General features: G+C 45.3%; 1 protein-coding gene across 2 annotated transcripts in view; it reads left to right on the top strand.

Moving 5' to 3' along the window:
- ACVR2A (activin A receptor type 2A) overlaps positions 1 to 22,033 on the top strand; it is a 65,972-nt gene extending 43,939 nt beyond the window's left edge. Inside the window, exons 5-12 of one of the 2 annotated variants that reach the window (XM_054070349.1) lie at positions 2,836 to 2,859; positions 8,743 to 8,886; positions 10,573 to 10,716; positions 12,031 to 12,176; positions 13,153 to 13,267; positions 15,084 to 15,222; positions 16,469 to 16,599; positions 17,508 to 22,033. In XM_054070349.1, coding sequence (XP_053926324.1) covers positions 2,836 to 2,859; positions 8,743 to 8,886; positions 10,573 to 10,716; positions 12,031 to 12,176; positions 13,153 to 13,267; positions 15,084 to 15,222; positions 16,469 to 16,599; positions 17,508 to 17,702 — 1,038 coding nt within the window. In that variant the 3' untranslated portion in view covers positions 17,703 to 22,033. The remainder of the gene's footprint in view (positions 1 to 2,835; positions 2,860 to 8,742; positions 8,887 to 10,572; positions 10,717 to 12,030; positions 12,177 to 13,152; positions 13,268 to 15,083; positions 15,223 to 16,468; positions 16,600 to 17,507) is intronic. The other variant, XM_009558927.2, reaches the window with a different exon arrangement.
- The last annotated feature ends 26 nt before the right edge of the window (positions 22,034 to 22,059 follow it).

The following is a 22,059-nucleotide window of genomic DNA, read 5'->3' as shown; positions in this document are numbered from 1 at the left end:
ATTAGCAGCATATCCTCGGATATGTTTCAGATTGATGTCTTTTGGGTAATCTTATGTCACTAAATGAATAAGACTCACATGTTTCACGAGGTATACACAAGTAATTGTTTTTACCTTACATTCTCTGAGGAGATTGAGGGGCTGTGGGTGCATGCACAGATGTCATATGTAAGGCACCAATCAGGAGCAAATCATAGAATCATGGAATGGTTTGGGTTGGAGGGAACCTTAAAAGCCCATCCAGTCACACCCCCCTGCCATGGGCAGGGACGCCTCCTGCTGGATCAGGGGCTCCAAGCCCCATCCAACCTGGCCTGGAACACCTCCAGGGATGGGGCAGCCACCACTGCTCTGGGCACCCTGGGCCAGGGCCTCCCCACCCTCAGCGTGAAGAACTTTTTCCTATAAAGTCTCCATGAAGGAATAAGTGAATGGAGTTGGCACAATGAATTTGTAATACAAGAATTTGCGCTTATTTTTAAAACCAAGGTTTTTGTGACACGTTTAAAGTTCAGAATATGGTTGTGGATAGTCCAGATTTTGAAAAAGACCATGCCGCTTGCGGGGTTTGTCGGTCTGGTTGGTTACAAATATGGCAGTCATTTCCCTAATGCCTGATAAAGCCTTTTAAAGTAATTTTTCAGGCAATATGAATAGGAATTCCATGTGTTTATATGCATTTATGTGTATGTGTTACCTATCAGGGAGGGGATTTCTCCCAATTTTTATTTGTAACACTTTAATTCCTGAAATAAGAAAGCACCTATTGGCTTTTCTGTAATAGCCTGATCATATTTAAGCTGGCAATGCTTGTGTTTCTAATGAAGAGTCTGAGGGGTGGGGTCTGTAGTCTTAAGGGACGGACAAGGATTTCACAGTCAGAAGGACTATGATATGCATAAATATCACTGAAACTTTTCATGTGATCCTAATTTATTATTTTTAGGGGACACTGATCCCCTTAAGAGAGCAGTAAGATGCAGGAGGGCTCCTGCTTCTTAGATTTTCATGCTTGCAGTTTCTCATTACAAGAGCTAAAAGTTCAGATTCATGAATCTTCTTCCCGGTTTCTGAGGAATTTCTATAATTCTCAGGAGCTGGAGAATTTTAATAGCAAATAGGCCTGAAAAAAAAGAACTATTTTTTTTACAGCCCCATTTCTCGAGTAAATATTTCATACAAACATGCTTTTTAATTGTTTTAACAGTTATTGTCTGTTCTTTGATGACGGGGTAGTAGAAATGTGAGCACAGAAAGATATTCCCTATTACTCTGTTCAGTGGTTGTTTCTTGCCAGATTTATGGATGAAGTATTACTTTTATTTGGTCTGGCTCCTGTTTTCTGGCAAAGGAACATGGGGGGCTTGGAGGAGGAACTTCATTTTGTACCTGTGCTTGTGAGCTGTGGAGTTTGTGCTGCACAAGCTGACTTGGTTTTTCCAAGGATACACGGAATAGCTGTCGTTCCCCCAGTTGACAGATTTGAAGGTGATCAGCTGCTCCAAAAAGCTATTTAAAGAGGTGGGGTATTTTGTGGGCACCTTTTATTTTCCTTCTGAATTGCCCCAAAATATGTGCAGGCTGTACAGGTCCTGCAAGAATCTGCCGCAGGCTCCTGGTGTGGGCGTTATCCTTGTCTGTGGTGGGTGAGAGGAGGAGTGGGAGTGATCCTGTTGGGCTCCAATGTTCTTTAGTGCTCTGTCTGCTACAGTATTTATAAACCTGACTCCCACCTAATCTAGCCTTCAAGAAATACTTCAGCTCTTCTCTTATTAATTATTTAGACGGCACTAAGTGTGTGCTAGACAGTTCTGAAATGCAGAGAAAAGCCTCTTGTTGGCCCAAGCTCGGTAGCATCCTGAGAATGTAAAGACAAAGGGGGAAGAAAAGGATGATTGCCGTTCCGTGGCAGCTGACTGCTGCAAGCGTTTGAATTCCATGCCCTTGCAACATCTATCTGATCAAATTATAAAGGACAAAGGAAACGGCTGAGGCGAAAGTACAGGGGAAGGAACCAAGGTGTCTCTGCACTTCTCTGCCTGAGCGGCAATGGGATTGCTCAATAAAAGATGAAAGTAGTAGAAAGAAGCTTCTGTTATTAAAATGTGCTTTGATTTTTCAGTAATAGTGCTCTGGGACTTGAGTTTTTGCAATGGATTTAGTTCAGCAGTGTGTAAACTCATGTGACTTCACTTGAAAGAGTCTTTTAGTTTTGTAATCTCTTTATGTACACTGGATGTAGCGTTTTGAAGTTCACTTGTTCTAACTACACCTCTAGCACGCCAGATCATGATTAAATTTAGTGATATAGACCTAAAATGTGATGACCCGTTGCTTATAAGGTTTAGATGTAACTTAGCCGTTTGGAAGTTGTCCTTTCCCACAGCCAGCTCCTAATTACAGTGAATTTTGAGAAGTGCAACGCTGCCCTCTCCTGTGCAGCTCTGAGCATAACAAGAAATCGGTTTGCCTAACTTGGGTTTGTGTGTCTAATTTACTGCATGTGGTTATAAACTGTTTTGTAGCAACATACCTCTTTATACATCTCCAATGGTCAATTCTGGGTTTAATTATAAGATCAATTCAGATAACGGTTGGTATAATAATCTTTACTTTTGCCCATTTTTCTTTGCTAACCTGTCAATGATGGAGTTTTTATTTCAAATGCTCTGTTATTACCACAAGAAAGTGTTGCTATCCCCATGAATATTTTCATTGTTAATACACAAACAATTTATTCTGTCTCTTTTCTTAAAAGCTGTTTTTTCATCCCATTCTTGGTAAATAATAAATAGTAATTTCTTTTGCCTGTGTTTTTTTTCCCTTCTCTGCAAGCACGCCTTTCATATAATGATTGAGGTAAGATGCATTGATGTTTGTTCATGGTTATGGAACTTTCTGTGGACATGTAAGAAGTTGTTTTGATATGATTTCTTTCAGTATTTTGGACCAAAAATTCATAAGCACGCGTGGTTAAAAAATACACACTAATCTGCCATTCATAGCTTTCTTAATATTTACCATCGCCTCTCAGGCTCCACAGTTAAGTGTCTGCAGGAATTGGTAATGAAATACAGCAGGCATAGTCGGTTTGTGGTTCTTCACCTGCAGACCAGCTCCTTCGTGTCACTCCCACCCTCGTGCTGCATCTTACAAGCAGTGTAAGGGCTCTGCTGGTCCAGTGTTTGCCGGTGGCCCCGGTCTCTGCCGCGGGAGCAGTGCTGCCGGCAGGGACCCGCAGCCACACTTTAGTGGGTTGCCCTGGAAGTAAATGGCCGATCCTGCCCACTTCTGTCCTGTCTTTGAGTACCCGTTGTCTTCTCCCACCTGTGAACCATCTTCATCTGTTTGAGGTGTTTGGTCTTCATGTTGTGACCCTGGTGATATGAAGGGGTTTTGTGTGATTCAGGAGCTTGGGGAAATAGATTACATGAGGAAAAATGTTCTTTCGCTATTAATATCTCTACTTCAACTTCCCTACTGGCCAGAAGTGATTTTTACTTGTATTAAATGACTAATATTTCACGTGAAACTACCAGATGCTGAAAACTATTCAGTCAGAAACATCAGTCGTTGTTGGTAGGCTTTAAAATTAATATCAAAGAAGTCAAATTTTGAGTTGTAATATGAATGCTCGGTTGGTTTAGGTCTCTAATTAATAGCTGGAATACCCTGCAAATTTAATTCAGAAGAAAATAAATGTTGCGATTTCAATATTTTCCTAAATATCTTGCATCTGTAAAGTTATCAGAGTCCCTTTTATTTGTATGACTCTCTTACTTCAAATGGCATCATAACTTGTTCATATTTCTTTGGGGAATGTTTGTAAAGTACAGTGAAATACATAGGAATTTTGGGGGTGAAAAAAGGAAAAATTGCCACCATTTAAAGAAATAATTTAGAATAATTTTAGAGTAGATTAGAGTTTAAGAATTCTGATTCCTTCGATTGTATTTGGATCTCAGCTTTACAGATCATCTGGTTGAAAATGAACAAATCCCAAACTAGGATGAGAGGAGGCAACTAAGACGATAGCAATCGAACTCTTCCGATGAGAACATTTCAAGCATATTCACAATATAAGCAGGAGGGAAAAAGTAACCGGGGGAAAGAATGCACCATTTAATAATGAAAACTTGCATGCCCTCTGGAACTTTAACTTGTTTAGGAAAGAGAAATGAGTCCGTGTGCAACTGTGTTGGGATAATTGTTGTACATGGTGACTCGCCTGATGCAGTTGCCATATGAGAGACGTCACTGGAGAGGAACTCGAGTGCTGATGGGTTGTGTTGGGGCAGGTCTGCAAACAAGCCGTTCAGCTGGTCATATTTTAGTTTCATGTTTAGTTTTCTAGTTCTGTGTTTAAGCTCTTCTCTACTTTTTGCGAAGATTCTTGAAGACTCTGGGAAAACTGTTTCTTGAGACTCTGGGAAAACTGTTTCTTGATGTTTCCATTCTTCAGTGGATGTTTTTCCCTCTGTTCTTTGATGTGACTGATACACAGTACCTGACAGCTGACTTCAACTCCCAGCTATAAAAATCAGAACCTAAAAGCCCCATTTGAGATTTGGAAACCTTACAGTATATGACTTAACTCGATCTCTGTGATTTTGAGATCCCCATACAACATGAACCTACAGCTTTAATGATCAGTGGCTGTGAGCAGTAGGAAGAGTGAAACTAAATTGTCTGAGTATTCCACATTTGTAGGAAGTGGTCAGTTCTAGTACTTCTTGCTGATGTAGCTCCTTCAGCTTCTTGTCTGGGAGTAGATCTTAGTGCACCAGGAGCATTCTCACAGTCTTTCCAAGCTGCCCCAGGATTAGAACAGAGCGCATCTTCCAGAAGGAGGAGGATTTGGGATGAAGTTACAGGGGCTGGTGGTTCTCTGCTTCCCAAAGAGTGAGCCCTGCTTCCTTCCACCTTGCCATACTTTTTGTTGCAGACACTGGACCTTGTTGCAGAATGATTCATTTTGCTAAATTATCATAAAATGAACCTGAATTTTGAAATAAACATAAGCTTTCTGGCAATATAGCTTTGATTTTCTCCGTGACCAAACGAGTACCAGAATCCATCCAAGGGAAGGCATTGGGAAAGCTCAGGAATGCGAAATTGGTACCTGATTTTTGACAGCTGTGGCAAGCTGTTGGACTAATATATCCACATCATATCTTTGCTCACGTTATATCATCAGCCTTGGCACCACAGAGATGATTTTTAAAAGCCATACAAAAATAATTATGCCTGTGGCACATTAAACGTGTTTGCCTAGAAGTAGAAAATGCTGTCAAGGAGTGTTCCTGTACAAAAATAGCACCTGCAGTTTCAGAGGAAATGCCTGGTGATTTTAAAATGTTTTAGGGGGAGAAAAAGAATCGGAGAGCATTGAAAAGGATTCTTTTTTTTTTGTCTTCTGGTGACAGAACCAATTGCACTTTCTGTTTTAAATTGGGCTTGTTTTGGTTTGTGGGTGTGGGTGTGTGGTGCTGCTTACTAAGAATGCCGGAAGTTTTGACTTCATCGAAGTGTGTCACCACGAAAAGGGAAATGTGCAGGGAGCCGCAGGAGGCTGCTGTGCAGGGCAGTGGGAAAAGTTTGGAATGCCTGGATTTTCTAGGAAATACAAACATCAGGCACATGAAAAATGTCACGGCTTGATGTGGAAGTGAGAAGCACCAGTTTTTACTCTGGAGATACTCCCTTCTCATAGGTGCTATAATTTTTCATCCAATCTTTGAGAAGTATTAAAGCGTTGTTTGTTTGATGGTCAAGAAAGAATTCACATAGTGGGCTTCTAAATACCAACACACTTTGGGGTGGAGGGTGTGGAAAGGAAAAGAAGGTGTTTTAGCCACTACAGCATAACGCGAGTTCAGTTTACTTCCCAGATTGTTCTCTGGATTTAGGCAAGTCGCTTCATTCCAAACCTTTTGTGAGTAAATTTGGACATCTTGTTTCTAGCTTTGCTTGTCACTGTTAGTACAAATTGGGGACAGGGATTTCTCTGCTGCCCGAAATATTCCTTTGGCATGGTATGAAAGGCAGCACAGGAGGGAAGATTTAACTCTTGGGCTTCACTTTCTGTATTGTTTGTCCAGTTTAAGCCCGTTGATTTTGATATGACAACTCCAAGGAGCTGTCGCTGTCATGTTTGCAGGAGTATTCTGTCCATTTTGAGGGCAGTATTGTAATGTGTCTCCAAGATGAATGTCAAGTTATGTTTTCTTTTACAGTTCATCTGTGGAATTAGGTTACACTTTCTTTAACCACTAGTGAATCCGTCTCTCTGTGAAACTGCTCGTTTTGAAGGATGTATTTGTTGCTTAATAAGAAATGTGACTTGTTATCTACTGCTGTGCTTAAGCTGCTCAGAATTGATGCTGGTTGCAGAAGCACTCGTCTCCATCCTCACAGCACTTAGAACAGTTGTTCAGAAAATGTCTTTAACGTGCACGAGACTTTAATGTTGCTCGCTGAAGTGCTCAGGGACTTAAGTATCGAGGACTTCCCTTTGGTTCCTGGAAGCAACTACTCCAGTGTTTTCCGTACTTTCTGCTTAGAACAGCTGGGCTGGGAAAAAACAGAGAAGCCAAGTGCATGCTTTGGAGGCTCTTCAACAGTAGAGTTTGGGTTTTTTTTTTCGTTGTATTCTGCAGTGTGGATATCCTTTAAAGGCAACAGCTGCCTTTCACTTGCACGTTTGTGTCTTTCCTATGAGACTTGTGGCCCAGTTTTGTGGCCTCTGTAGACCCACACTACACGTAAAAGCAGCTTTTCATCCTGGTCCCGTTTGTCATCAAGCAGTCTGTCCCACACGATCACCACCAGCATCAGAGTAATTTGGACTGAGGAACAAGTTGTGGTTTAAACTAACTTGGGGAGGGGGGAGAAGGGAAGGTGGAGCTGTCTTGCAATGACAGTATTGGTAATTCTGCTTAGTGACCACTCCACACCAGAAGTTGAATGACTTTCTTGAGACACTTAGGGTTCTTCAGCCTGGAGAAGAGAAGGATCTGGGGAGACCTTAGAGCAGCCTCCAGTACTGAAAGGGGAAAAAAGTACCCCAGGAAAGCCGGGGAGGGGCTCTTGATCAGGTTGTGCAGGGATAGGACGAGGGGAAAGAGTTTCCAGCTGGAAGAGGGGAGATTGAGATGAGATCTTAGGAAGAAATGTTTTGCTGTTCAGGTGGGGAGGCCCCATCCCTGGAGGGGTTCCAGGCCAGGTTGGATGGGGCTTGGAGCCCCTGATCCAGTGGGAGGTGTCCCTGCCCATGGCAGGAGGGGGAACTGAATGAGCTTTGAGGTCCCTTCCAACCCAAAGCATTCCCCAATTCTGTGATTCCTGCAGAAAACAGATATTGAATGGAAGAGATGGTGTTTCTCTGGTTCTGTGCCTAGAGTGGTGTTCTTTGGTACAGAGGCATCTGTAAGTGGGTCTGATGCATTTGCTCATGGTAGGCAAGAAGCTTGCTAGATTCATGCTGATCTTATGTGGTTGATGGGAGAGAACAGCCCAGAAAGAAGCACATCTTTGGCAATGAAGTTGAAAATCTGCTCATGCTCAAGTGATGTGTGTGATACAGGTTATGTACAAGCTGTATAAATACAAGATATTCAATTAGCTGTCACATTTTCTTTCCCTGAAAGGGAAATTAGTTCGAATCTGTGGTGAGACTGGTGGCTGTGTGGAAGCTCTGTCTCGCTTGTAGTTGTACTGCCCAGCCTGCTGCCACATTTGAAGAGGAATTGCTTTGCTGTCCCCTCAGTATAGTACAAATACTGTAAGGCGTGATGAGATAATTTCTTAAATATAATTCTGATTCTGTTTCTGGGGTACAGCAAGAACTCCTACTTCAGTAAGGTGTTGGCGGTCTACATTGGCAAAAGCTGGGAGCAGTAGAAGTGGATCAGTAGGTTGAGGCATCGGTGCAGTGGTTCTTCACCACTGCTCGTGTGACTGTGGAGATGGTGGCGTTTGGTTCCCTGTGCTAAACACCACCACCGTGCATGTGGTTCAGTGGTTTCTGAACTCAAAGATGTTTGTTACGTGCTGGAAGACCTTGTCGTGGACATTCTGCCTGCAGTACTGGTTTGCAACCCTACGTCCCCAGCAAGCAGGGGAGTTCTGGAAGAAGGGCTGAGTTGGTCCCAGCCCAATGGCTCATGCAGACTGAACCAGTGCGTGGTGACTGCAGACGGGGAGGGGATTCACTTCAGCTCCACGCTGCTGGAGTGGTGGTGCAGGCAGCTGCTTACCAGCCGGTAGCTGAGGAAATATGGCACTGGTGCCATGGGAACATACTTCGTGGTTGTGCAAAGTCAATCCTCTGGCCTTGAACTGGAGGGTTGAACAGGCCACACCTACAGCAAACAAACAAAACCCCTTTAATGTATCAAAGGTGCTCATTTTAATTCTGTCACTTAAAATAACAAGTAAAGCTTGATTATCTTTATTCCCGAATTCCTGCTGTGCTTTTACACCTGGTTAGGCAGTTTTCTACTGTACCTGTTGTCTTGCTGTTGCTTGCACATCAATTCTGAGCATGTTTTACAGTCTCATGTCTCTCCTGTGGAGCAAGGTTGCTGTTCTGTTTCTGGTTTGTCTGGGGGAATTTGTTGCCAGGGGGTTGAGTTTATTATACCAAGGCTCTTTCGCCTTGCAAGCCTTGATTTCTAGTGCTGTCATCAACGATGTCATATGTAAGAGCCAAATTAATTCATGTTTCTAACCTGATTTCAGGATCCTGGACCACCACCACCCTCCCCGTTGATGGGTCTGAAGCCATTGCAGTTACTGGAGATCAAGGCCAGGGGAAGGTTTGGTTGTGTGTGGAAAGCCCAGCTGCTGAATGAGTATGTTGCGGTCAAAATATTCCCTATCCAGGTAAGCAGAAATTCTGAGTGTTCAGCGTTGCTTGCAATATGGTGATGTTAAAGCAGCTTTTTTGGTCATAAGAGGCTTTAATTTAGAGGATTTTTAGTGTATACTGAAATATCTGGTATATAGAGTGGAATGGCTTGGGTTGGAAGGGACCTTAAAGCCCATCCAGTCCCACCCTTGCCACGGGCAGGGACACCTCCCACTGGATCAGGGGTTCCAAACCCATCCAACCTGGCCTGGAACCCCTCCCAGGGATGGGGCAGCCCCCACTGCTCTGGGCACCCTGGGCCAGGGCCTCCTCACCCTCGTGGTGAAGAATTCCTTCCTAATGTCTGATCTAAATTTTCCCCCTTCCAATTTAAAGCCATTCCCTTTGTCCTGTCTCTGCCCTCCCTGATCCAGAGCCCCTCCCCAGCTTTCCTGGAGCCCCTTTCAGCACTGGAAGCTGCTCTAAGGTTTCCCCGCAGCCTTCTTTTCTCCAGGCTGAACAACTCCAACTCTCTCAGGCTGTCCTCATAGCAGTGGTGCTCCAGCCTTCAGATCATCTTCACAGCCCTCTTTAGAAATGTCTTGAGCTGAAAAATGTGCAGGTAGAGTTTTATTCAATTAAAGTAAGGATTTTAACACAGCAAATATTTATTATTGAGACAAACTATGTGCAATTTGTATACTTCTGATCATAGAAATAGGTATTTGGCTTGCACAGTTTTAAGCAGCTGTCACATCTCTCCATCAGTTGAGGAGAATCTGTTAACAACTTTGAAATTAAATCTTACTGAGAAGGACTGTCCTGAAACGCAAACCCGTGAGGTGATGGTTCCAACTAAATATGCCTCAGTTAAGTGAAATGATATTTAAATTCCAGCAAGTACCCTCCAAATGCCACGTTTCAGAGCAGATTGTGCTCATAATTTTAAGATCCAGTCTAGTAAGGAGTATAAAGTGCTCATACACAGCAATGGTGGGATAGATTTTACACGAGTTAGAAACACCCACTGCTCCTTGAGGTGAAGAAATGAGCTTCTGGTTTCTGATGATTAACCACATGTTGACGTGCTGAATAAATACTGCAGGTTTTTATCCTTCTAGGAGAAATGTATTGATGCTGGTTTCAGCCATCAGCACGACATAAATTAAGTCAGAGACTTTGTTCATTATTTTTAACTAAGGAAAACCTATTTCTGATCCTTCGTGGGATTAATAAAATATAAAAACTGAGCTATGCTCTGAAGACTAAAGCAATCGTGAAGTTTTGATTCCAACCCTAACCTACAGCTCTGCATTTCCATGGTTTGTAGCTGTGATAGTTGACGTTTTCTCAACAGTTGATGTTTGTTTACAACAAATCTAAGATTTTCAGGCAAATTTTCACTCTACATGAATGTGTAATATATGTTAAGAAAGAGGTTTTCATACTTCTGTATATGTTAGGTCAGTAGTTTGCAGCACAAATGTCATTATTAATGCAAACATTGGTCTTTTTTAAATAGTCAGCCTCATAATTTTACTAGAATGCTTTCTTTCCTTTCAGTGGTAAATCCTGTCTTGCAAAGTTATGAACAGGTTTTGCTGACTTTAGCAGGTCATGTACAAATGGCCACCGAGTTATAGGAGAAAACTCCTGTCAGGGAGAGCGCGCCTCAGTCTCATTATCGCGGTGTTAACTCGGTTTGATGTGTTTGTTTCCAGGACAAACAGTCGTGGCAGAACGAGTATGAGATCTACAGCTTACCTGGAATGAAGCACGACAACATTCTGCAGTTCATTGGGGCAGAGAAGCGGGGCACCAGCATCGACGTCGATCTCTGGTTAATCACTGCCTTTCATGAGAAGGTACGCTTGCTTCTCAGCCAGGTTTCCTTTCTTTTTATGATTATGGTAGAGGAAGAACAGCTATAGAAATCCATCACAAAGATGAACTTCAGAGTTAAATTGAAGTAGTTTTTGCTTATTCTGAGCTGCCTGCTCTTCATTTGATATAAATTTATTTTCACTCAGCCGAGTTGTCATCAGCCTGCACTTAGCTTTCTAAAACAACTTCTCTATTAAAACATTTATTCCTCTTTTTTGCTTTTTTTAGAATGTGTCTTTTTGAATGTCCTCCATCCAAATCTGCCTCAGTTAAACCCTGTGATGCCAAGATTGTGCTCTTTCACTTTTGGTTTGCTTGTGTTAGCTGATCTGTGTCTGCAAGAATGAAATAGGATGTATTGGTTGTATTGTGGTAACCACAATCAGAACCATAAATAACTCTAAGGATATATCCACTCTTTTATTTTGTCCACTTAGGTTGGTTTGTTTTATTGTGTGTAACTGTCACAGATATAAGTGTGAAAAAAGCCCCTTAAAAACTTAAATTTAGCACAGAGATGTCAGCCTGCTCATCCAGGCTAGGTCAATGGTCATCTTTTAGTATTGAACATTATGTTCTTTATTCTGGCACTTTCAATCTGCTTTTACCTCTGCTTTAATAATACAGAAGACTGAAATTGTCCCAACTACTTAAATTTTTTTAATTGATCTTCACAATCCATTTTTTTAATTGATCTTCTTTTATTGATCTACTTTATTTTCGTTATCAAGACGATAATATGGAAGTCGTGTGCCTTCCTGAAAGGTTCTTGCCTTTTTTTGTTTGTTTTTGTCTAAAACCCCTGTAACTGTTGGAAAGGTGGCATCTGAGATGCCTGATGGAAAATACAAACCCATCTCAGCAGGATTCTTGAAGTTCAGTCTACCCTGTAATTTCCTGTGCCTGGAAGATGATAAATCACCCTTGTGAAAAGAGAGTTGTCTTTATGAGGAACGTAGATATCTTAAGTCTAGTTTCCGTTTCTGACACTGATGGTTGAGTCCAGTTCATGGTGAATGTACCACTCAGCGTGGGTTGTTGTGCTGTTTGCTTGTTGTGACGTTTAAACACGACCTTGGCTCTATTTATTGCCTAGAGGTGATGCCGAGGGTAGCTTGTTGTTATTTAAAAAAGCACTTGATTGTGTGTATCCACGTGTAATTACGTGGTCCATCAGAAAACACAAAGGCAGATGGACGTATCGTGTTCTTTGATGGAGGCCAGTTATGGAGTTGTCTTTTGAGTAGACGAGAAGGAAATTTATCTTGTCCTTGGGTTTATTTTTTGCTCTGCAGGGTTCATTAACGGACTTCCTCAAGGCTAACGTGGTTTCTTGGAATGAGCTGTGTCACATCGCTCAGACAATGGCCAGAGGCTTAGCTTACCTTCACGAGGACATCCCAGGGCTGAAGGATGGACACAAACCTGCCATCTCCCACAGGTACGGTGTCTGGAATGTATTCCCGGGTGATTCCTAACGTTTAACTTCAAGCTAACGGATATGAAATGTGGATGGGTAGGAAGTATTTGAGGAATTACACTGTCTTCCTTCCAGAATTATCAAGAGAAATCTGCTTGACACAAAAATCAGGCAGATGGCTCACAGGACTGTGCGGTGGCTATGGTTCACATCATAAATTCTTTTTTATACAGTAATTATTTAAGTACCCTGTGCAGTTGTGAAATAACGCGCGTTGTGGCTGTTGGAAACAACTTGAACACAGTGTGTAACACTGAGGAGTATCAAATGCCTTCAGAGAAACACTTGCTGTAGGTGGCGTTACACCTGTTGGGAGTGTAGTTACCAGGTTCTTAAGGGAAGTAGGTATAGAAATAGGGGCTGAAATGATAGTGGGAACCAGAATAAAAGCTAGAGTAAGAGAAATACAGGGCCACGGAACTTGGAATGTCATGAGCAGAATGGCTTGAGTGGTGGTGGTAAAGCGAGGGAGGGGCAGAGGAACACACAGGACAGATGGGAGTCCCTGGATCGAGTCCATTAGCCTTTGTTTCTGCAGGAAACGATGCATCTCCTGGTTAGGATCAGTCACGATTCATTTTGCAAAGCGTTTTGTTTCCTGTTATTTACACAAACAAAATGTAGTTGCAATTAAAGGGTGCAGTAACTATATTTTTATTCGATTTCTGTATCACACAGGCTTATAAATCTGCATACATTTTAAAACTAAGCACAAAATGGCAGTACCAGTTGTGGTCTTATGTATTTCCATAAGAATAAAGGCATCCAAGTGCACTCTTAGGTTTTATTATGTTGTTGTTTATAATGTGAAAGACAAGAAGATGATAAAGCAGCAGTCCATATAGTGTTGGCTGTTATATGTATTTACTTTTTCCTTAAAACATCATGCAGTATTTCACGTTCTAGATTTCTAATGTTGTTTTCCTTCACTTGACAGAGACATCAAAAGCAAGAACGTGCTGCTGAAGAACAACCTAACAGCCTGCATTGCTGATTTCGGTCTAGCTTTAAAGTTTGAGGCTGGAAAGTCTGCGGGAGATACACACGGACAGGTAAATACCAGTGTAGTCACAAATGATACAACCATTAACTGCATGTGAATGGAAATTTATGGCTAAGGCTTCCTTCAGGCACAGGATATGGTATCCTCAGCCCTCTTTATGGTGACCCCTAAGGAAGACGGCGACGTGTGCTTCCTTCTCGCAGGCTGAAAATGAAACAGGACTTTAGGCAGTCACACATCACAGCCTCCCTCCGTCTCATTACGTGGCTGTCTCCCCCTGTGTTTTCCTTCCTACTGGAGGATTTGGACAAAAAAAAAGAGGGACCTTGCAATATTTGATTTATTGTTCTGAGATGCTGTTCAGAAGCTGAGGTGTGATCCTGGCAGCCAGCGTCTGCCTTTGTAACCGACCAACAGCCGCTCTCCAGAAATGACAGCGGTGCTCAGTGAGCACCTGCCGTACAACAGGGTTTAACAGCGTGTACTTCTAAAATTAGAAGGGGGAAGATTTTGATTAGACATTAGGAAGAATTTCTTCACGCTGAGGGTGGGGAGGCCCTGGCCCAGGGTGCCCAGAGCAGTGGGGGCTGCCCCATCCCTGGAGGGGTTCCAGGCCAGGTTGGATGGGGCTTGGAGCCCCTGAGCCAGTGGGAGGTGTCCCTGCCCATGGCAGGGGGTGGGACTGGATGGGCTTTGAGGTCCCCTCCAACCCAAACCATTCCATGATTCTATGAAAATAACAAACTTGAGCTTAGAGCATTGCGGTTTCTGGAAAAAGAAATTTATTTAATTTTTTAAGCAGAGCTTCCCTGTTCATGGCTGAGCAACAAAATAAACCATGCAGTAACATTACTGAAGCTCAGAAACACCGAGCAAGAGAAACACAGCTGTTACCTCAAAGGTTTACATCATAGAGTCACAGAACCATTAAGGTTGGAAAAGACCTCTAAGCTCATCCAGTCCAACTGTCAGCCCAATACCACTGTGCCTGCTAAACCACGTCCCAAAGCACCTCCTCTGCACCTCTAGGGATGGAGATTCCACCAGTGCCCTTCCAGTGCTTCACCGCTCTTTCACTAAAGAAGTTTTTCCCACTATCCAATCTAACCCTCCCCTGGTGCAACTTGAGGCCATTTGCTCTCTTCCTATCCCTTGTTACTTGGGAGAAGAGCCCAGCACCCACCTCACCACAACGTACATTCTTGGATCTGCAGAGAGTGATGAGGTCTCCCCTCAGCCTCCTCTTCTCCAGACCAGACAGATCCCTGGGTTGGATAGTGGAGCAGATCTTGTTCAGACATCATGGATGCTCTGATTTATCCAGATGACATCATTTCATTTCTGACTCTGGTCAAAAAGAATGGAGATCCCCAAAGCTTTCATTTAATGGCCAATTTTGTGTGATTTCCTCTAACTTTCTCAGTATAAATGGCACTTCACTAGCAGGTTCTCCTGCAGTTTTGTTATTGCTGCTCCTGTCACGGGGAGAAACACCATCATGCTTATGTGAAGCTGTCATCTTTCTTCTGACATGAAAAATTAAGACTAGTGGCCTTCTCTAATCTGGAATAAAGTAAGGAATGGTGGTGACAAATACGTGACATGTTATGTAAATGGTTATTTTAAAATGCACTCAGGTTTTCCCGCTTCGTATGCATCCCGTGTAGGGCCCAGTCTGTATGATTGCAAGGTGGATATAAGAATAGAAGATGCTTCCAAGATTCAGTCCTAAGTGAGGAAAACTATGGCTATTTTGAACCTTTGGCAAAATACAGTACTGGTCTAGAGTGTTGTCACCAGCTACAGTGGTGAGTGTGGTCGTGTTGGTTCCTGTTGTACATGTTTGTGCTTTCCTTTCTCTCAAGGTCGGCACGCGAAGGTACATGGCTCCTGAGGTACTAGAAGGTGCTATCAACTTCCAAAGGGATGCGTTTTTGAGGATAGATATGTACGCCATGGGATTGGTCCTCTGGGAGCTGGCGTCACGCTGTACTGCCTCAGATGGTAAGCGACCATATTCGATCTGTGCAAACACTGACAGGGACTTGGGAGAGGGGGATTTAAAGCAAGAATTGGCAGGTGGGTTACGTGTGGGGTGAAACTGAGTGAGGGTGCAGCCCTGCGGGGAGGGATCGAAATGGCAAAATCCCATAGTCCCTTTAGGATCTGGCATCCCAAGTACATTTTCTGTTAGATGGACACCCCTGCATTTCTTCCCCTGGTCGTGGTAAGGAAGAGAGAATTCCTGTGGGACTGCTCAACCTAACACGTTTGACTTCGGAGTTCAGCCCAGTAGTCTCGCTCCCGCTGAGCCTCGCCGCCCTCACCTGTACCGCCCCACCTGCCCCTCCTGCGCGGCCCTTCCTCCCTCGCTCAGAGCTTGATCTGAGCGCACCTCTGTTACACTCACGGTCACATCACCGATAGCTGTGTCGCCTGCTGCCCAGCACACAGGGCTCGTCCCTCGCGTTCTGTTACGGATGACTTAGTGCTTGGCCTCCATAGAGTCATGGGATTGTTACGGTTGGAGAGGCAAGCTCATCCGGTCCAAACATCAGCCCAACTCAGCCGTATCTTTGAAGCGCCTCCGTGACACGCTGTTGGCCCCTCCCGGGATTGGGCCTCCCCCACTGCCCGGGCAGCCTCTGCCAGGCCTTCACCCCTCTGTCAGAAAGATGGGTTTTTTTCTTATAATCCAGGCTAAACCTCCTTGGGCGCAACTCGAGGCCGTTTCCTCTCCTGCTTTTGTCCTGGGCTGTGCAGAGTGGAGGAGGAAACACCTTCCCTCTGCAGGGAAGCAGCAGGTGCTCTCGCAGGCTCCTCTCCTGCAGTATATATGGGATTGGAAACATCCTCCTGTGGCTGTCGGGTGCCTGAGTGGTCATGGGATACAGGAGAGGCGGCAGATTTGGAAGATGATTGATCTTCTCAAAACTATTGCTCAGTAGAGGAGGTGGGGAGAAGCTGTGTCTGCATCTCCCTCCACCCCTGTGTTCCGAAGCTTTCAGCTGCGAGGGAGCCGGGCCGAGAGCTGTGCCTGGCTGCCACGCGTGGGAGAGCCAAAGCTCTGCAGCTCTCCTGCTGCCGAAGTAAAATCAGTCACTGCTTGCTGCTAGCATGGCATTTTAATGGCAACAGAACGGAAGCTGCTCCATAACATTGATTATGGATTACAATTCCAAGATACCTGTCTGGTTTTTTCTCCTTTTTAAAGCAAAATTTATGTTTTAATGTATTGTTTTCTTGGCAGGCCCAGTAGATGAGTACATGTTGCCATTTGAAGAAGAAATTGGGCAGCATCCCTCCCTCGAAGACATGCAGGAAGTCGTGGTTCATAAAAAGAAGAGACCCGTTTTACGAGAGTGCTGGCAGAAACACGCTGTGAGTAGCGACGCAAACAGGTTCTTCAGAGTTCAATCGGGATTTGAGTTTTAGGTTCTGTCAGTCCTGTGTTGTGTTCGTGAAACTGTCTTCTAGGAAGCATTTGTTTAATAATACTAGTAAGAATTAAATGGACTGTTAACTATTTCTAATCTTAACATATTTTCTCTTGAAAGCGAGGGATTTTTTTCACTTTTTTTTGTGAAAGAAGAGATTCTAGAGAGTTACTCGAGTGCATGCATTTAATCTGTTTAAGCGATACTAATCTTCATTTACTGCAGCACGGGTACAACCGGAATGGAATAACGTAGGGTGAGCAGTGCCGTACGAGGCATTTCTGGGATCAGTTAGGGAGGAATCACCTGCTCGCGTGGTCTGGGTTATGGTGAGAAGCTCGTGGAGATGCCACTGCTTATTCCTAGCTCTGGTTTTCCCAAAGAGGGGTTGTTTGAAACAATAGGGGACGCTGTCTCTGCAAGAGAGACGAGTGGCACCATCCGCTCCTTGCGTCCAGCGCGCTGCTGTCTTGGCTCTGTGCTGCTTCAGGAGGTAACTGCTGTCAGATACAAACCTCTCCTGTACTGTTTGGGTTTGAATGATGTTTTGTTTGAGCACTTTAAAGATCAGCACCTTAAACAAAGTTAAAACCCCACCACGCGGGGGTGGGAAGGATTTGCTCGCTGTTGCGTGTATCGTTTGAGAAGTGCAGAACAACCCAGACCTAAAGCTGGGTCTGTGCTGGGTTTCAGAACGAGGATGGCAAAGCCTCCTGCTCGGAGAGAAGGCTCAGACCTGGCAGGTGTTCCCTCAAATGCTTTCCTGTGGGAATCACCAGGCGCCCCCACCTTGTTAAGACTTGCTGCTAACTCAGTCCCTGTGGTTTCTCACCTGGCTTTGTTTGCTCGCAGGGAATGGCGATGCTTTGTGAAACAATAGAGGAGTGTTGGGATCACGACGCGGAGGCCAGGTTGTCCGCGGGCTGCGTAGAAGAACGGATTATTCAGATGCAAAAACTAACTAACATTATAACGACAGAGGACATTGTGACGGTGGTCACGATGGTGACAAACGTTGACTTTCCTCCCAAAGAATCCAGTCTATGATAGTTGCACTGGTCACGTCACTGACTGCCAGGACTCTTCACTGGAGCTGCTAACGCGCACGGGACTGCTGACGGCATTACTGGTTCCGCCTGGACAGGACGGTAAGTCTCTGGAACATCAGCAAGAGGTGTTTCTCCTTTATTTCCCCCTCCTGAATGTTGGATCCGTGAGACTTTTTGCATTCCCTGCTGCCACCTGAAGACTGAGACCCGACTCGGTGCTGTCGAGGAGCTGAAATGCAGAACACGGACCTGCGGTGGCTAACGCGGCGTTTTAAAAACTGACAGCAGATTTGTTAATCCCCGTCGGAAAAGACTAATTCCTTACATGAACTACTGGTATTTTTTTTAAATCAAAACATTTCATTTCAGATTTAAAAAGACAAAAAAAGGGTAACTTTTGTTTTTATTGCATTTGCCGTTGTTTATAAAGATGACTATTGTAATGCCAATATGACACAGCTTGTGAATGTTCAGTGTGCTGCTGTTCGGTGTACATAAACAAAAGTAATCGAGTGGGATCTAGCAAAGAGGCTTCCAAGTATTACCTAACCTCCCTCAACAAGGATACCTCAGCTCCACCTCTCCTAAATTATGAGATTGACAACACTAATTGGAATAATAAATCGATCCGTGTTTTGTAAATGATGTATTTCAAAGTCACTGTGTTATTTAAGAAGGGTAAGCTATGCTTCATGCCAACCGTCGACGGCCGTTCCCAAAGCAGTGTTTTTAGCCTTTTCTTGTACCAGCTTGTTGTGTATAAAACAAAAAGTGTTTATGGAAACATTTCCCCTCCCGTTTTAGTTTAAAGCTTTCCTCTTCCCTCCATTCCCCAGAATCTGTCATCCATTTATTTAACGGGATACTATTTAGGTTTGCTGTGTCTGAGGAGTATTTGAAACCTTACGCATGACTTTGTTTAATTTTCTGTGAGCTGTGACACTGGAAAGCTCTGAATCCTTGTTCTTTTTTTGTTAAAGGCGTCTTTTTTTCCTATTTATGTTTGTGAAGAGGTCCGCCTCGCCCGTTTCTGTTTCACTGCGCAGTGGGCTCTGCGTCACTGCTTCAGGATCACCTCAGGAAGCTCAGTTACTCCCGATTCCTCATTTCTCTGCTTCGAGATTCGCAGCCTCCTGCTCAAAGCTCGGTGCCAGCCCACCCGCAGCACAACGCGATGACGTGGGTCCATCCCAGAGTCGGATGGAAAATTCCAGCCGTGATTTCAGATGATCAATGCTTTTCCAAATTTCAGGGATAATTCAGTTATGCTTACAACGTAAAATATGCAATGATGAATTAGAGGTAACGAATACCGGTGTCCGCAGTGGACTCCCCAGAAGTGAGGGAAAACGTGGGAATTGCTTTCACAACTCCAACTCTCTTAGACGTCAGGAAGTCCATGCCTTAGAGTGAGATCACAGGTAGGCAGGAGCCGAAGCACTGCTCGGAAGTACTGCTTCACTCAGTTTATTCAACCCCTTCACAGAAACTTCCAAGTAAAATAGATTCTCTCACCCTCTGGAGTGTGGAACGGACACAGCTCATGGAGCGCAGTGGGTCACGGTGCTATGTTTGCTTTTTTCACACCATGCACTCGGTGTCTTTGAAGGAAGCTTTTAGCGTTGCAGTTCGCAGCTCAGCGCGAGTGTTCTCTTTCAACTGTGTGGGATTAACCTCTGGGAACAATGGGAGACTCTGCAGATCAGAGTCCTGGGTCAGTGCTCCTGGCAGGCGTGGGAGGAAAGGCCCGGTGTCCATCACGTTGGAGCCCAAGGTTTCAGGTCCCCACTGCTGAGGCCCTGCCGAGGCCCTTAGTGCTGTGGGGCGCAACTCGTGGTGTTCAGCTCGGCTGTACAAAGAAAAACATCTCCCTCATGGCCACTCTTTTGATTGACACTGTCGTCTTGCTTCCATTTGTAATGTATGGATGTTGTTTTGTGCAAACATCGGGACAGGAACGCAGCTGCCGAGTGCTGAACAAACAGGAGTGCGTTTGCACTTTGCTGAAGGCCTCTGTGCTCCCAGGGAGTTTTTAGCCCCTTTGCTAGCAAAAACGGAGTGAGGGCGGATGAGTTCCTAGTGCATCACTTGGGATCTGGTCCCAGGATGGGATGTGTGGCACCATGCAGCACCGCTGTGCTGTTATGCTGAACTCCAGCACCACGATCCTGCCCCGTGTCCCTGGCCCTCACGGTGGGAGAGCCCAGAGAACTCCCTTCGGATTTTAAAGCTGCCTTTGGGGATCTCTGATTGTTTTAATACAGTTCCCTCTTTTTTTTAACAGTGTAATTTAGTGTCACCATGGAAAGGACGTTCAGAGTCTCGGTGCCATTTAATTGGTAATGATCGTACCCCGAGCTGCTCCGTACAACCGTTCTCACAGGGCATTCCTGTGCCGGTGTCTGTTTTCCCTCTGGAGCAGTCACTGCAGGAGTGTTGCCACCTGAGCCCGTGGCACTGCGAGGGCAGCGCTCGGTGACATTGGTGAAATATCGTGGTGGTTCTTGCTAGCAGGCAGCGAGCAGTGTCCGTGGCGATGTGATCCCAGCTCGGAGGGGCTCCCTGCTCTGCGGTTTGTGAGGAGCAGCGAAGCACTGGCTCCTCACGTTCCACACCATTTCCTGCAGGGATGGCTGCACATTGGCCACAGGATGGATGCGTGAGCCCTGCTTTAGTGTTTACATGGCATTAGAGTGCACGAAGTTTCCGCATCCCCTCCCGTGTGCTTCCACGGGCCGTGGGGTTCCCAAGCAGGGACAGTGCCTCGCAGGTGCTGGAGTTGTGAACTTGCGCTGTTGGTCCTGGTGGGCTCTGAAACTGCACCCGAGGAGTGAAATCTGTCGGAGGTTTTAGGAAGCTGGTGTCACTTCCCAAATACCCGCTTTCAGAGCGCTGAACCTTAACCTGGTGCTACCACCACCTCTCCCATTCAGACTGGCGCTCGATGGAATAAGTAGGGGCACCCATTTGCTCTCTTTCCAGCTTCTCTTTCTTAATGCATTCACTTCTCTTGCCAACACCCGGTACGAAGTGCCGAAAGCTGCAGCGTGTGTTCACGGGCAAAGTGATTCCAGTAGCATCCTTGACGGAACATCATTTACCTCAGATACTTAACCAGCAGTACTTTGTTTTTTTTCCCCCCTTCATTTTCTGGTTTTATGCCCTTCCAGCCCATTTCTCTTTGTTACCTCTCACGGTTCGGTAAGCAATTCCTTTGACGTCACTCTCTGTCTCTGTCAGTGTTGGGCACAGGTTGCTGTACTACTGTCCAAGGGTACCCGCTGCTTTCCTGCGAGTACCGAAAACAAACCAACCCCCCCTCACCCTGAATCAAGTGATTGTTAAATATTGTACAAATACAAATGTATACGCGCTCCCCTCGCCCCGAAAACGTTACAATAAAAAATGTGACTACTCTGACTGCCGTCTGCCTCTTTGGGGCTGGTGACACCAGGAGCAGGGAGCGGTGCTTTTCTGCCACCGCTGCTGCGATTCAAAAGCTGCAGGCAAGGTTTGTAGCTGCAAAACGAGAAGGGAAAGACCTCTTGGTTTGAATTTGGCAGGGAGCAAAGGCAGAACACGTAGGTCCAGCAATTCTGCTGGTAAGCTCTGTTCTCCTGTCCTTCCGTGTCGCCAAGGGACATGTCCCAGAGCTGCACCTGTAACCAAGGCACTCCTCCGCCTCGTGCCACTGGCTGCTGCCCCCATGGGAAGGTTCCAGGGGTGTTTAAGTAATTCCACACCAATATTCCTGTTCTGGGGACCGGCTGAGGCCCAGGGCTGGCTGTTCCTCTCCCTGGCCAGGCAAAGCCCCCCTTCCACTGCAGCTGTAGGTGGGAGGAGAGCAGGCCTGTCCTGCAGGAGTGGTGGCTGCTTGGTGGCCTTTCCCTGCCCCGAGTGCGGTGGGGCTCCCCGCAAGGGGAGAGGAGTGCGCTCCTGCTCCACACGCACTCCCCGGACACAGTAACTCGGGCCTTTCACTTGAACAGCTGCAGCCCCAACTTCTCACCCTGCAGCGAGAACTCTGCAGAGCTGACGGCAGCTCTGAGATGGCGAGAGCAGCATTCCCTGTGCAGGGAGATGTTTCCCCTGCTCTCTGCTGGGATAAACCACGCCTCAAGCACTGCCCCTTCCTGCAGAGGGCACAGCTGGAGAACCTGGACAGAAGGTGGGTTGTACTCTGCTCTGAAAACCCCTGCCCAGCTGAAGCTCACCGGGATTAAAGGTTTCATGGGGTAAATGTTCTATGTCAAGTCAAATTTGAAGAAAAAGTACACAAAGTCTGAGCTTTAACCTGCCTTAGAGATGGATCCGTGATCTGAACTTACTCCCCCTCGCAGCAGCGCCTCCGGGCC

This window comes from Cuculus canorus, chromosome 6 (assembly GCF_017976375.1).
Source record: "Cuculus canorus isolate bCucCan1 chromosome 6, bCucCan1.pri, whole genome shotgun sequence".
Lineage (NCBI taxonomy): Eukaryota > Metazoa > Chordata > Aves > Cuculiformes > Cuculidae > Cuculus > Cuculus canorus.
The sequence above is the reverse complement of the archived record's forward strand: the minus strand, read 5'-3'. Positions and strand labels throughout refer to the sequence as shown.